At 36.1% G+C, this 15508-nt stretch overlaps 1 protein-coding gene and 1 long non-coding RNA gene across 4 annotated transcripts in view; one reads left to right on the top strand and one right to left on the bottom strand.

Moving 5' to 3' along the window:
- Positions 1-15508, top strand: part of LOC106142273 (disintegrin and metalloproteinase domain-containing protein 22) — a 421117-nt gene that overhangs the window by 162500 nt on the left and 243109 nt on the right. For 2 of the 3 annotated variants that reach the window (XM_060954903.1, XM_060954905.1), the window contains one exon: positions 9658-9708. The exons of the other annotated variant lie outside the window; for it this stretch is intronic. In XM_060954903.1, the coding sequence (XP_060810886.1) occupies positions 9658-9708 (51 nt within the window). The remainder of the gene's footprint in view (positions 1-9657; positions 9709-15508) is intronic. 3 annotated transcript variants of the gene reach the window in all.
- On the bottom strand, positions 11359-12880 carry LOC106130124 (uncharacterized). The gene is made up of 2 exons (XR_009657592.1): positions 12541-12880; positions 11359-11443 (listed from the first exon to the last, which is right to left on the bottom strand). It is a non-coding gene; the product is annotated as an uncharacterized LOC106130124 (long non-coding RNA).

Genomic DNA, 15508 nt, shown 5'->3' with positions numbered 1-15508 from the left:
TCCTACTACTATTATAAAGGCGAAAGTTTGTATGGATGTTTGTTACTCTTTCACGCAAAAACTACTGAACCGATTACCATGAAATTTGGTATGTAGGTAGCTGAAGACCCAGAATAACACATAGGCTACTTTTTATCCCAGAGTTCCCGCGGGATTGATAGGGTTTCCATGCGGACGAAGTCGCGGGCGGCCTCTAGTATTATAAATGCGAAAGTTTGTGAGTATGTCAGTATGGATGTTTGTTACTCTTTCACCCAAAAACTACTAAACCGATTATGATAAAATTTAGTATGTAGGTAGCTGAAGACCCAGAATAACATATAGGCTACTTTTTATCCCAGAGTCCCGATGGGATTGATAGGGTTTCCATGCGGACGAAGTCGCGGGCGGCCTCTAGTACAATATAATAACGTCTCTATCGGGGGTGGACAGAGCCAACAGTCTTCAAAAGACTGAAAGGCCACTTTGACAACTGAATGGCTTCATAGTGGCATTTAGATTCATACATATAGTGACAAGTTGCTAGCTCATCGTCTATAAGGAAAAACCCAAGTTTGTAAATTCTTTATTGTACATAACAAACTATAAGTAATTACATAAAAATACATTAAAAATAACGATGCACAAGGGCGGACTTATCTCTGTGAGGGATTTCTTCCAGTCAACCAAGTATTTCAAAGAAACATAATTATGTAAAGGGATATTAGCTGCAGCTAGATTAGATTATTGTTTTAGAATCAGAATCATGACAATTTCAGGAAAATCCATCTTTCATCCCTCCCTTTTTAATCTCAACGGAATTACCTACACGGAACAGAATTTGGCGGGATTCAACGTTTTCTGAACAAAACCACGGGTAAACTCTAGTATATTCATTACATACATACATACATATGGTCACGTCTATATCCCTTGCGGGGTAGACAGAGCCAACAGCCTTGAAAAGACTGAATGGCCACGTTCAGCTATTTGGCTTAATGATAGAATTGAGATTCAAATAGTGACAGGTTGCTAGCCCATCGCCTAAAAAAGAATCCCAAGTTTGCAAGCCTATCCCTTAGTCGCCTTTTACGACATCCATGGGAAAGAGATGGAGTGGTCCTGTTCTTTTTTTTTGTATTGGTGCCGGGAACCACACGGCACTTCATAACATAGATATACTATATGTAGTGACGGAGAGGCCGCCGGAGACAGGGCGGCACGGTCGGCCGGACTCACGATTTAATCTCCCTCAAATTGCGTCCGCTGCAAGGAAGCGATGACAATATTTTACGAAATGCATTTTACGAGATACCTACCGTAAAAACGGTATTCTCACCGTGCTGTGCTCGTTGAAATTTGTGTGGAAGCGTTCTCTGTGAGTTATATTGTCGAATTTGTCTTTTTAATTAACTGGGCATTCGAATAGATGTAAAAATCGAATTAAGAATAGGATACAATACGAAAAAGAATAAGACCACTCCATCTCTTTCCCATGGATGTAGTAAAAGGCGACTAAGGGATAGGCTTACAAACTTGGGATTCTTTATTATGCGATGGGCTAGCAAACTGTCATTTTTTGAATCTCAATTCTACCATTAAGCCAAATATCTGAACGTGGCCACTCAGTCTTTTCAAGACTGGTGGCTTTGTCTTACTCGCAAGGGATATAGACATGACCATATGTATGTATGTATGTAATCGAATTAAGACTCATTTTAGTCGACAGATTTACATGATGTGAATCATAATTTAAATTCCAAAAGTAGACCTCTTCTATAATATTCCATGGTGTTCTATTTTTTTAAAATGAAAAAAAAAAAAAAAACAAAAACAGAATAGTCTTTACTTAAGCGGGAACCCGCCGTGGAATCAACTCCCTAACCTCGAACATTATCTTAATGAAACTCGCGGTTACCTGAAATAGATCCGCATTTTTCAACGTCCCGCCGAAACCGATAACCTCTGCTATATTACGTAACAGGTTAAAGTGATTTTAATGGACTATGGCGATAAAGATAAATGTATATTTTATAGAATAAAGATTTAAATTTTGCACTGAATTACTTCATAATAGCGCAATTTAAAATGACCGTACATGAGTTTATATTTCATATAAAAAGACAAAGTCTTTGCGAAAGAACGGATCAAGAATAACTGAAGCCAGAGTTGTGAATGTGAATGAAGCGAAAGAGGTATGCAAGTATCTTTGCAAGTGGAAACATGCCTCCGCCACACCTCTGAAAAAGGGGCGATTTTTTTTTATGTAATTTCAAAAATACACCAATACAAAAAAAAATTAGGATCACTCCATCTCTTGATCAGCAGCTGAACGTGGCCATTCAGTCTTTTCGGGACTATTGGCTCTGTCTACCCCGTAAGAGATATAGACATGACTATATGTATGTAAGTATGTATTATATAAAAAAAAAGAGAACATTCTCAATTACTACATGCTGTTTTTCCTAGTTTAACATTAGTGATTACCAATTTTCACTATGAAAATCACTAGCTAAAGTATAGGTAATTACAATCTTAAGACCCGAATCGCTATAGAAATATTTACCAGATTCGAACCCTTCGACTTACATAACGACACCTTACTCACCTACGCCCTCGGGTATATTAGCAAGCGGTCACGTGCAAAGCAGAATAAACCTCTTGAGTGTTATGAAGTAAGATAATAAGGCCGAATTGGGCCTTATTATACGAGTAGTAAGCGAGGTGGGTTCGCACGTGATTGCAATACGATGGAGCTTTCGTATCAAACACATATAAATATACTTTTTTTAACCATTGGCTGAGGACTTTGTGGGTTAATACGCTCGTTTTGGAATAAGGCCATAAAAAATAAAGAGATATACAAATAGAATGTTTTAAGTTTATTAATATCAGTAAGTTTACATACATACATTAAATCACGCCTCTTTCCCGGAGGGGTAGGCAGAGACTACCTCTTTCCACTTGCCACGATCTCTGCATACTTCCAGCGCTTCATCCACATTTATAACTCTCTTCATGCAAGCTCGGTGTGCATGAAGTTCATGCAAGTTAAGTGCTCGTTTTGGAATAAGGTCATAAAAAATGAAATAGTTTTACAAATATGTTTAAGGTGTATTAATATCAGTAAGTTTATATGTTACTAGCTGTGCTCGCGACTCCGTCCGCGTGGAATAGTTATTTTGGGCATCATTGAAGCCCTCGAGGGTGAATAATTTTCCCCGTTTTTTTTTCATATTTTCCATTATTTCTTTGCTTCTTATAGTTGCAGCGTGATATTATATAGGCTAAAGCCTTCCTCGATAAATAGTCTATTCAACACAAAAAGATTTTGGACTTAAGACTATTGGCTCTGTCTACCCTGCAAGGGATATGGACGTGACCATATGTATGTATGTACATATAATTATTTTACAAAATGCATGAACAAAAATTAAACACTAAAATGTACACCACCTCGGGCACATAACAGCACACGCAACAAGTGACTAATGCGTACTAAATAAATACATATATATATATATATAATAACCGGCAAAAACACAAACATTTTCGTGAGCTTTCAACACGACAAACATTTACACAAGTAATGGCTGCCTTTGGAGAAAATGAAACACAAATAAAACGTTTTGGAATATAAACGATCGCTATTCGATACAACGCGGACGTGACGTCTACCGGACAGAGGATTCAACATATGTACATACCCTTAGTCGCCTTTTGCGACATCCATGGGAACGATATGTAGTTGTGCCTATTCTTTTTTTTTGTTAGTGCCACACGGCATTATTCTTTTAAGGTAATTTCTTTAAAATTAAAAACAAAATCAAAAGTTAAAATGAGGTTTAAAAATATATCACTCCTCCATTGAAATCAAATGAAAAACGTTCTATCACACAATGGGGGCCCAAATCTTCGTGAACTCCCATAAATTATGGGTACGGACGGACCACCTACGAATATTTGACTACTTCCACCACACATTTGGAAGTGACAATACTCGGGCCCAGCTCGAAATTACCCAGAAAATTGGGAAAACCACGGGGTTTAAAAAACTTTACTGCCCTCACAAAAAGATTGTATGTCGAAATTTTCTTCAGACTAAAATACTCCTTCATTTTAGGCAGATAAAGTGCGATTTCGACTGGCCACGTCAAAGCTTTCAGATGCATTGTTCAGGCCCAAGGGTGATTCTCAGTCGTATCACGTTGTGACGGGCAAAGCACGTCTTGCCCAGACACTTTGTATATTATTCAATACCTAAATGTAATAGACATGTAGGGACATTTTGATGGCTTTGGCACTTTATAGCAAGCAAATTTTGACCTTTTGTAATAAGCTTAGTGTTTGAATGTGTCTGGGGTATTTGTGTACACGTGCCTTATTGCCTGAATGTTGTTGAAGGGTTATGCCAGCACTAGCTGTGCCCGCAACTTAGTCCGCGTGGAATAATTATTTTGGGCATCATTGAAGCCCTCAAGGATGAATAATTTTCCCCGTCTTTTTTTTTCACATTTTCCATGATTTCTTTGCTCCTAATAGTTGCAACGTAATGTTATATACATATGTAGCTTAAAGTCGATAAATAGTCTATTAGACGCAAAAAGAATTTTTCAATTCGAACCAGTAGTTCCTGAGATTAGCGCGTTCAAACAAACAAACTCTTCAGCTTTATAATATTAGTATACATTTAAGACAGTATTAACTTGAATGAATGAAAGATTTATTTGAACAACTCAACGGACACAAGCTTCTTAAATATATAAGTAACATTAAATTATAATAAAGAGATATCTTTAGAAATACGCAGCAGCTATGTAATTTTGTTTCTTGTGTAATAAACACAAGAAACAAAATTACATAGCTGCTGCTATTCTTGATGATTTCTGTGTACATAAATTAGTAAATAAATAAATAAAATAAAACTTAAAATTAAGCAGGTATGCGCTGGAATTCAAAAAGGTCATAAGCTCAACGGATTTCTTATGTTCCTTTATTGAAATGTCATAAGTATGATAAACTGATGACTTAATGTGAAAATATTGATGAATGTGTATGAAGAAAACGAAGTATGCAGGGATCTTGGCAAGTACAGATATTTTGTCGCTGTCTTCTACTTTTCATCCCTGTAAAAACTATAGTTCCCTCGGGATTCGCGAAAAGCCTGTACTATTTTGAAGGTGGCGCTAAATTCGCGCATGCAGGTCGCGTTAGATCCGCACAAGCGAAGCTGTGGGTGAAAGCTAGTTGACATAAATAAAACATCCTTCCTTAATTATATAGACAAAGGGAATCCTTTCAAACTGAACAATGGTCCGTTCTGAGAACATGTCAAAGGCAAGACTTGTTAATAATTATCACATTCGCGACTGCTATTGACAGATATATAGGGGGATTCGTTAGTTCGCTTCATCAATACGAGGCTGTGGTTCTCAAAGTGGAGGATTATATAAATTACTGACATGATTTGGTTATGGACTTTTATATATAGGATTTTACACGAAGCGACTCCTTTTTGACCACAGTAAGTGATCCTCCATTTTTATCTTTGAATTTATTATACATTTTATTACGCACTAAATCAAAAGCAGACACGCGAGGATAAAATGTGACATTAATATATTTAAATGGCAAATAAAAAATTATGTCTGTGATACATACATAAAATCACACCTCTTTCCCGGAGGGGTAGGTAGAGACTACCTCTTTCTACTTGCGCCAATCTCTGCATACTTCCTTCGCTACATCCACATTCATAACTCTCTTCGTGCAAGCTCGGCGGTTTCGGGTACTCTTGATAATGTCTGTGAAACGGCGAATATTATTATTAATTTAAAAAATTACATGAACATCAACTTTTCTTACTAATTATCCCTTATTTCATCATCAAGGTGGACGTTCGGTCTTTTTAACACACATACATACATTTTTTCCTGGAAGGGTAGACAGATGCTACATCTTTCCACTTGCCACGATCCCTGCATACTTATACTCTTAGTGCAACTTAACGGCAGTGCCGTGTGGTTCCCGCCACTAGTACAAAAATGAATACGCCCACTCCATCTCTTTCCATTGGATGTCGTAAAAGACGACTAAGGGGTAGGCTTACAAACTTGGGATTCTTTTTTTAGGCGATGGGCTAGCAACCTGTCACTATTTAAATCTCATTTCTATCACTAAGCCAAATAGCTGAGCGTGGCCCATCAGTCTTTTCAAGACTGTTGGCTTTGTCTACCCAACAAGGGAAATAGACGTGACCATATGTATATACCTAAGTATGCAACTTAACACAATAAATAATTAATATAATATTATTATAATATATTATAAAGCCATGTTAGCCTTTGGGAAACACTGACGTGCCGACATCGCAAATCCTGCCTTAATATGATAGGAAGTGGGGATCGCAACCTCTCATCCGACAAGAGCGAACCCTCTACTGATTATAAGCAATAATTACAAATGAGTTCTTATTGATTTTATGTATTACTAGCTGTGCCCGCGAATTCGTCCGCGTGGAATAGTTATTTTGGGCATCATTGAAGCCCTCAAGGAGGAATAATTATCCCCGTTTTTTTTTCACATTTGCCATGATTACTTTGCTCCAAAAAGTGGCAGCGTAATGTTTTATACATATGTAGCTTAAAAAAATAAATGGTCTATTCGACGTAAAAATAATTTTTAATTCGTACCAGTAGATTCTGAGATTAGCGCGTTCAAACAAACAAACTCTTCAGATTTATAATATAGTATAGATAAGTAATAATTACAAATGAGTTCTTATTGGCCGTGTGGTTCCCGACACTAAAATAAAAAAAAATTTACACACTCCATTTCTTTTCCATGGATGTAGTAAAAGGCGATTAAGGGATAGGCTCAAAAACGGTAATGAGATCCTATTAATATTCTAAATGCGAAAGTTTGTGAGTATGTCAGGATGTCAGTATGAATATTTGTTACTCTTTCACGCAAAAACTACTGAACCGATTACGATGATATTTGGTATGTAGATAGCTGGAGACCCAGAATAACAGATAGGCTAACTTTTTATTCCGGAGTTCCCGCAGGATTGAAAGGGTTTCCATGCGGACGAAGTCGCGGGTGGCCTCTAGTACACATATATATATAATCACGTTTATATCCCGTGCGGGGTAGACAAAGCCAACAGTCTTGATAATACTGATAGGCCACGTTCAGCTGTTTGGCTTACTGATAGAATTGAGTTTCATATATAAAGTTGCTAGCCTGTCGCCTAAAAGAAGAATCCCAAGTTTTCCTAGCCTATCCCTTAGTCGCCTTTTACGACATCCAAGGGAAAGAAATGGAGTGATTCTATTATTTTTTGTATTGGTGCCGAGAACCACACGGCTTAAATTTAACTCTAGTTTCAGCATTCATTACGTAACGTAACTCCTCAAATCTTCGAATGTCAGTATCCGCTATTTGCTCTGTCTCATTGGTTACTGACTAAAACGAGTGGAATTTTTATCCGTATTTCTTATGAACTGAGCTAGGATTTATCTCTGCCGTGTTGAGAGTCTGATTGGATTTTAACTTAATGGATGTTAAGGATTTGTGTCGGAATGAGTATGTTTTTTCATTTTCATGAATAGTTCGCTGATTGAGTAATTTTTTTACTTGAGATCACAAGATTTGAAACTAGGACTTGCGATTTAAATATTTAGACTTTGTATTTATCAATATCATTGACATGTAAAAAATATCTATTTTGATACGCGCTTCTAAATCTTAAGTACCTATACAAGAAGTGACAAAAGTAAAATTACTGACAAATTAGTTTAACTTTAACTTTAACTTGAGATGGATCTTTAAAATCTGAAACAAATCAATTTTAATTGTAGCAACCTGTGACTATTTGATACTCCACTCTATCATTGAGCCAAACAGCTGAACGTGGATCCGTTTTCCCCGCAAGGGTATTATACGTATGTACGTATTATTATTTTTCTAAAACACCGACCTACAAAGGTAATTAACAAATTAAAATAATTAAGAAAAACATTCACATTACACAATAAAAGAAAGGAATTATTAAACAGATAACAATCCTTTTTAATCATAGGAACTAAAAAGTTAATCGAATCAAAAACCTTAAACAATCATTACAGTACAAAATTTATCGGCGCCATCTTTACGATGACCGTAAAACAGGGACGCCATTTGAAAGGGCCCGTACAGATCCCAATCTCTCAAATAAAGTCCTGTATAAAATTATAATTTCATTTATTACACAAAAGTAGAGTTAATTGGTACTACCGCTGTAAACGTTTATTCGCAGTTCTTATGATTATATCATTTTGTTGTCGGTGTTATCTGTCGAGGTATGGTTATAAAGTGCCGTGTGGTTCCAGGCACTAATACAAAAATGAATAGGACTACTCCGTCTCGTTCCAATTTATGTCGCAAAATGTTGAGGGATAGGCTTATAAACTTGGGATTCTTCTTTTAGGCGATAGGCTAGCAACCTGTCACTATTTGAATCTCAATTCTATCATTAAACCAAACAGTTGATCGTGGCCTATCAGTCTCTTCAAGACTGTTGGCTCTGTCTACCCCGCAACAGATATGGACGTGACCATATATATTTGTATGTTTCACTGACAGAGACAGACAGAGCCAATAGTATTGAAAAGGCTTGAGGTCACGTTCAGCTGTATGGCCTATAGATGGAACCGAGGTTCAAGTGACAGGTTGCTAGCACATTGCCTATAAGAAGAATCCCAAGGTTGTAAGCCTATCCCTCAGTCGCCTTTTACGACATCCATGGGAAAGAGATGGAGCGGTCCTATTCTTTTTTTTGTATTGGGTGCCGGGAACCACACGGCATTTAGTGAAAATAGATATTAATTTTCTAAAATAGATGACTATCCTGCGTCTTCACCCAGACGCCGTCGGTTCTCAAACGTCCCTTTGTGAGCACATTCCGGGAACCTCAATAAAGGTCCCCGCTCCGACACAGCATTATTGAGTACCCGCCCGCACCGTGTAGGATAAACTGGCTTTTGTTCTTATTGTACTACGATAGATTTATTAGAAACTATGTGTAGCTTTTATTAGAAATTTTATAGCAATGAATATTTTTTTATAAAGCTTTGTTTTAATTGATTCAGCGGTCTACCCGTGAAAGTATAATGTACATACATTTTGGTTGAATTTTTAATATTTGTATCAAAGAATGAATATCGATAAGAAACATTTCCCAAAAAAAAAATCTTACTTTTGACCAACACGTACAGTCAAAAGTTTTTAAAAATCTTGTCTATAGTGGTTTTGACTGATAATTGACTGATGTCAGATTACATACATGCACGCTTACATATAGTCACGTCTTAATTCCTTTGCGGGGAAGACAGAGCCAATTGTTTTGAAAAGACTGATAGGCTACGTTCAGCTGTTTGGCTTAATGATAGAATTGGGATACAAATCGTGACAAGTTGCTAGCCCATCGCCTTAAATTGGAGAATCCCAAGTTTATAAGCGTTTCTCTTAGTCCCCTTTTACGATATCCTTGGAAAATAGATGGATTTATATTATTCTTTTTTATATTTGTGCCGGGAACCACACGGCATATGTCCGATTTTACTAGTAAGTCAATTTTTCTTATGACTGGTTAAGAGCTTTGACTGCGACATTTACAAATTTGTCCTTTTGTTTTAGGTAAGATGATTTTCGCCGTGTACCTTCTACTCGTCACTTCTAAATTAACGGGTGAGTTTTAATTTTGATATTATATATATATATTTTTTTTTCATTCGCCATGAAAAAATGTAGTATTGTTGTCTTCACAAATCTTTTGTAACTGCATCTCTTTAATATAAACAGCACTGGAATAACACAAAATGAAAAGAAGATAGACAAACAATTAGAAGAAAGTTTTAATAACGTCGTCAAGAAGATGAAAACAGCGAGCGAGGAGAGCTAAAGCGGTTCTTTTTTGTTTTAGAATTCCTACGCTTTACCGTTGCCAAGTAGTTGGGCAAAGCGTTTGGATTCTAAAACGAAATAACTGGCTGAATACAACGTTGGAATTACTGGACAAGTATTTTGGAGTTAATTTGAAGGAAGATAACTGGCCATAACTGCGTGGAGCCGTTTGAAAATGGAATGGAATTTGAATTTTGGAATTATGGTTTGTTGCATACGGTTTTGTAGATGTTGATTGGTGTTTCTTTTTTTTTTGTAATGGCGGACTCTTGTTTCAAATGTAATAGTTTAATGTTATATATAGTGGTAAGATAGATTGTAGCTATGCTTGTCATCTTACAATTAACGTCACACCTCATAAGCAGTTTAATATAACCATTTACCCATACATATCGCAAATCGAATAAAATCAGAAGCGGTTATGTTTATTATTTTTTTTATAAACACGGCACTCATTAACGACTATATGTACGAGTATATAGGGTGTTAATATCGGTATCAATTTAATCCAATCAACATTTGTATTTTTGAATGCCAAATGCCGTGTGGTTCCCAGCGCGCTCCGTCTACCCTGCAAGGGATATAAACGTGATGAATATTATGTTGAATGCTAAATAATTAAATTATACGAATAGGTAAATGTACTTACTTAGGGTACAATTTGCAAGTAAATAAAAATACAATCTTAAATACATGTTATTCTATTGGTACATACATACATATCATCACGTCTATATCCGTCTATATCCTTTGCGGGGTAGACAGAGCCAACAGTCTTGAAAAGACTGATAGGCCACGTTTAGCTATTTGGCGTTAAGTTTTTGCTTTTCAAATAGTGGAAGGAATTTATTTATTTATTTACTAGTCTAAGCCTTTTTTTAATATAAGCGCACACTTTGTATTTTCTTTGATATCATACAAACAAAGAACATAATAACATATAATGTATGAGTACTGTTTCTTTTTTTTTAGATAATCAGCTCTTCGTGGTCATATTTCACAATACTGAAAACAGTGTACAAGCCACCTGAAAATACTTCAACATAGAAGAATATGGAGGAAGCTACCTTTGTTATTTTTCTTATAGGAGATAGTTATCTCATCACTTAGTCACACAAGTTTGCAAATTTAAAAAGATCCAATAAACTTAATCCTGATGGCAGTAAATTCCAGTATTGTACACCAAATATAAAAAATAAATAAACAGTGCAAATGTTTCTTTCTTATTCCTCTTCTGGTGTCGCGAGCAGTCAGATCACATTTCAGTTTTAGTATTTTGAGCTATCTGCAGTTCATAGCTCATATAAAACAAAAAAGAAAGAAAGTCAAATCAATCGTGGCCAATCACTCTTTTCTTTTCAAGACTGTTGCTCTGTCTACCCTGCAAGGGATATAGATTTGAATATATGTATGTATGCATGTAAAAAAGAAAACTGATAATAAATCAAGATTTTATTTCGGAATCCATTTCGATTAGTAGGGGTATCGTCGGCGGGTGCTCAGGCGGTATCTTCCTTGTCTGAAATGAAAGAATTAAGTGTAAGTACTAAGACATTGTTATCTAATTAATCAACATGTTAACAATATCTCAATTGTTAAGAATCAGTGATTATTCATTGATTGATTCACGCATTGATTGCACATGAAATAATAAAGTAATCGTATATGAAATAATGTTATGTAATTACTAGGTACTTGGGTATTTGGTTTTATAATCACCAAGCAAAATTTTGAAATATTGACACGACATAATAAACAATTAGCCACTTAAAAATAGCAGATTTAATTTTTTAAGTGTATAATAAATTACAATTTAGGAGATTCAAACCATATAATGATGACAAAGAGAATTATAAGACTAAGTTTTATTTATAACACGCTTCATATTAAACCAGTAGGTATGTAAAATAATCTATTTATTCTTGGCGAACATCGGTGGTCGAATTCGTGATGCGCAGAAAGGCGCAGAAATCCCACCTCGACCACGTACCAATGACTATTTTCAAAGTTATGTACATTAGTTTGAATACTAACCGATGCTCTTACGGTGAGGGAAAACATCGTGAGAAAACCACGTGTAAATATGTCTATAGAGGTATAGACATATTTACACGTGGTTTTCACCGGAGGCGGTGTCATATTATTGCTCAACGTGGGGCTGATTACAATGCTATATCTTTATCAAACATCGGCATGAAATCCATTAATGATTTTCATTATTTTAAAAAGTTAGATTATTATTCATGATATAATTGTAAGATTACAAAATGATAAAATTGTGCTGTCATAAATCGCAACTTTGTTGATATTATAACTAACTAAATAACTCTTCATAATTTTTAATAGAGGAAATGAATGAAAATCTTAATTGAACTGACGTAAAATACGAAACCGATTTGACCAAGTAAGTAAAACTAACTATTTTTATTAAATTAATATTACTTGTTGATTTAAGTTTCATTCTAAATGATATGTGGATGTGAAAGACTTAGAGATAATCGAGTATTACCTTAATTAATTAAAAACTTGAAAAACCAAACCTCTGGGTTTCTAGTTAAGTAAGCTCTTAAGAAAACAAAAAAGTCGTGATAAAGATAGAAAATAGCTGAAACTTACCCAAATTTGGTCAAATCATCATTGCCCATGCGGAATTCTCCTCCACGGCACGTGTTGAGGGTAATCTGGAGAGAGCTTGAGCATTCTCTGCCGACCAAATGGTCGTAAGAGACAGTCGCGGCAAAGAACTCCCAGGCACGGTTGTGGTCACAGATGTAAGTGAGACAGCCAGGTTGTGAGTTTCCACCGTTGGGGAAGAAGTCAGCATGACCCACGGCAGTTCCGATGCCAAGACCGGTTATGGCGCCGTTAGTGTGGATAGCTTCGACGTATCTGGCGTCACCAGAGTTGATGCGGTTGGAGTTCAAGTTCCATAGAGGACCAGCGGGGTCAAGACCTTAAATGGAAAGGCTGTTTTAATGTTCAATGAACATTGTTCATGATCAAGATAAAAATTTTGATGTACACTTAAATTTAAAAAATAAGTGGGCCTCCTGTATTCTTCTTTTATATATATTTATTTAGAAACTAGCTTCCCCCCGCGACTCCGTCCGCGCGGATGTCGGTCATCGCGTGGATGGTTTATTTCTCAATTTTGAGTACCTAACTCTGACAATGACATCTTATAAATATCTATTGGACCCAACTACGGCTATTATAATTAAGGAGATCCCTCTATTGAGCTACTGCTGTTGAGTTCGCGTTCTGTAGTAAGTAGTCCGGTCAATTTAGACCAAAAAATAAGAATGAAGCCACATTAATTCCCATCAAGCTGAAAATGAGTATAATTGTTTGAAACACAATCAAAAGCGGTTTAAGGATTCCGGTTTAAGGGAAAAAAATACCCAAGGTCAAAGGTAAAAAATGGGTTTTTCACGATTTTCTTCAAAACGGTAAGTTTTATCGGAAAATTACCTCAGACATAGATCATAAAGTTATCTATAAAAAGGAATCAATATTTTTTTTCAATAAAGCTACCGTTTCTGAAATATAACGATGCAAAAAGTTGCAAGCGTCATAATATGCATAAGCACGTCTCGTATATACTCTGTGTAGTAGTAATATTACTTATATTGTTCTGTCGGTAATTTTAACTTGAATTCAAAATATAAAATATACATAAGTATAATGAAACCCAGTCTCTTCATTTATACTGTAGTGAAACCTTGAGACAACATCTGTCTCTCTGTTTAATTGTGTACGTGGCTAGGGTCGTATACCTGCTTTATCTCAGAATGCTCAACACATGAAATACCGTTAGTCTTTAATAATAGTAGTCCTTGCGGGGATACCGTTGACGGCTATGGACACTACGGCCTCTCATGCCCTAGGAGTGCCGGCCGTTTAGGGCGCCATGCCGCCCTAAATAATATAATCCTCCGTGTTCTTGCCACCATCCATGTTCCAGCCGTTCTAGAACCAAACGGTCTGGCTCGGGATGATACCAAGAGACCGGATGGTATGACTTTGGTAGCCTGGAGATTGGGGCGGCCTTTGGTGTGGGAAGCTACTTGTGTCGACACACTTGCGCCGTCTCATCTTCAGGTTACTAAATCTAAGGCCGTTACTTAATCAAATGAGGCAAAAAACCTCAAAAGGCGCAAATATGTGGGTATCGGTAATACCTATACTTTTGAACGTTTTGGGGTAGAAACTCTGGGACCGGGGGGCCTATCTGCCCATCAACTTTTCTGACAATTGTCGAAAAAGCTGATTGAGGTATCTCTTGACCGGACGGCTGGAAAATCTGGCTCAGAGAATCAGCATTGCCATTCAAATTGGCAATGCTGCCAGCCTTCTGGGCACACTCCCGCATGTTGATAGTATGCAGGGACTGTACAATTTATAAATTAAATTTTAGTTTGTAGTCATCTTTTTTCTTTCTTTTTATAAGTAGTTTTAGTTTTAATTTGATTTGATTGTCCTAAGATGATTTTCTTCACTTAGGGTTATTCTAATTTTTTAACATAATAAATGCGAAAGTTAGTCTTTAGTGCCACTGCGTAGTGAAAACACATTTTTATTCTAACCTATTTCAGATTTTTTCAAGTTTAATAATAAAAATGTTAAAAAAACGCGCTAATAGTACACTACCTCAGAGGTGGCGTGGAAACGTGTGCATATTATGACGCTTGCAACTTTTTGCATCGTTATATCTCAGAAATGGTAGCTTTATTGAAAAAAAATATTGATACCTTTTTTATAGATAACTTTATGATCTACAATTTATGTCTGAGGTAATTTTCCGATTTGAAAAACTTACCGTTTTGAAGAAAATCGCGAAACACCCATTTTTTACCCTTGACCCTGGGTATTTTTTTTTCCTTAAACCGGAATCATGGGGAATTTTGAAATAATGCTTTTGATTGTGTTTTAAACAATTATACTTATTTTCAGCTTGATGGGAATTAATGTAGCTTCGAATGTCAGATTGACCGGACTTAAGTATTTTTTTCATAGTAATTAGTAGCGGCCCGCGTGTGCCGCAAACGGTTCAAGCTAATTCCGACTTTCGGCGCTATAAGTTACGGCGCTGAATCCACTGCGGGTAACGGAACGTGTGTTCGCGGTTCTACAGAACAACGTCTATGGATAAACTGAAAAATTAAGATTTTTTTTCTTCGTATTTTTCCAGAAAAAGTATCCTATTTTATGCCCAGGATAATAAGGTATAATTATACCAAGTTTCATCAAAATCGAACCGTTAGTTTTCACGTGATGCCTGAACATACAGACAGACAGACAAAAATTTTTTTAATCACATATTTGTGTTTGGTATCGATCCAGTAACACCCCCTGCTATTTATTATTTCAATATTTTCAATGTACAGAATTGACCTTTCTACAGATTTATTATATGTATAGATTAGGTACACAAAACAGTTTTACAACAAAACTTAATATAAATATAAACAATAGAAACATGGCCAGTTGTAAAACCAAAAACAAGTGTACTCAGCATGATTAACATTATAGTACGTACTTAGTGAAATGTGAGGACAGAATTATGGAGCATATTTAAAAGAAA

This window comes from Amyelois transitella, chromosome 5, assembly GCF_032362555.1.
Source record: "Amyelois transitella isolate CPQ chromosome 5, ilAmyTran1.1, whole genome shotgun sequence".
NCBI classification, from domain to species: domain Eukaryota; kingdom Metazoa; phylum Arthropoda; class Insecta; order Lepidoptera; family Pyralidae; genus Amyelois; species Amyelois transitella.
Note: the sequence above shows the minus strand (reverse complement) of the source record. Positions and strands in the feature narration are given on the sequence as shown.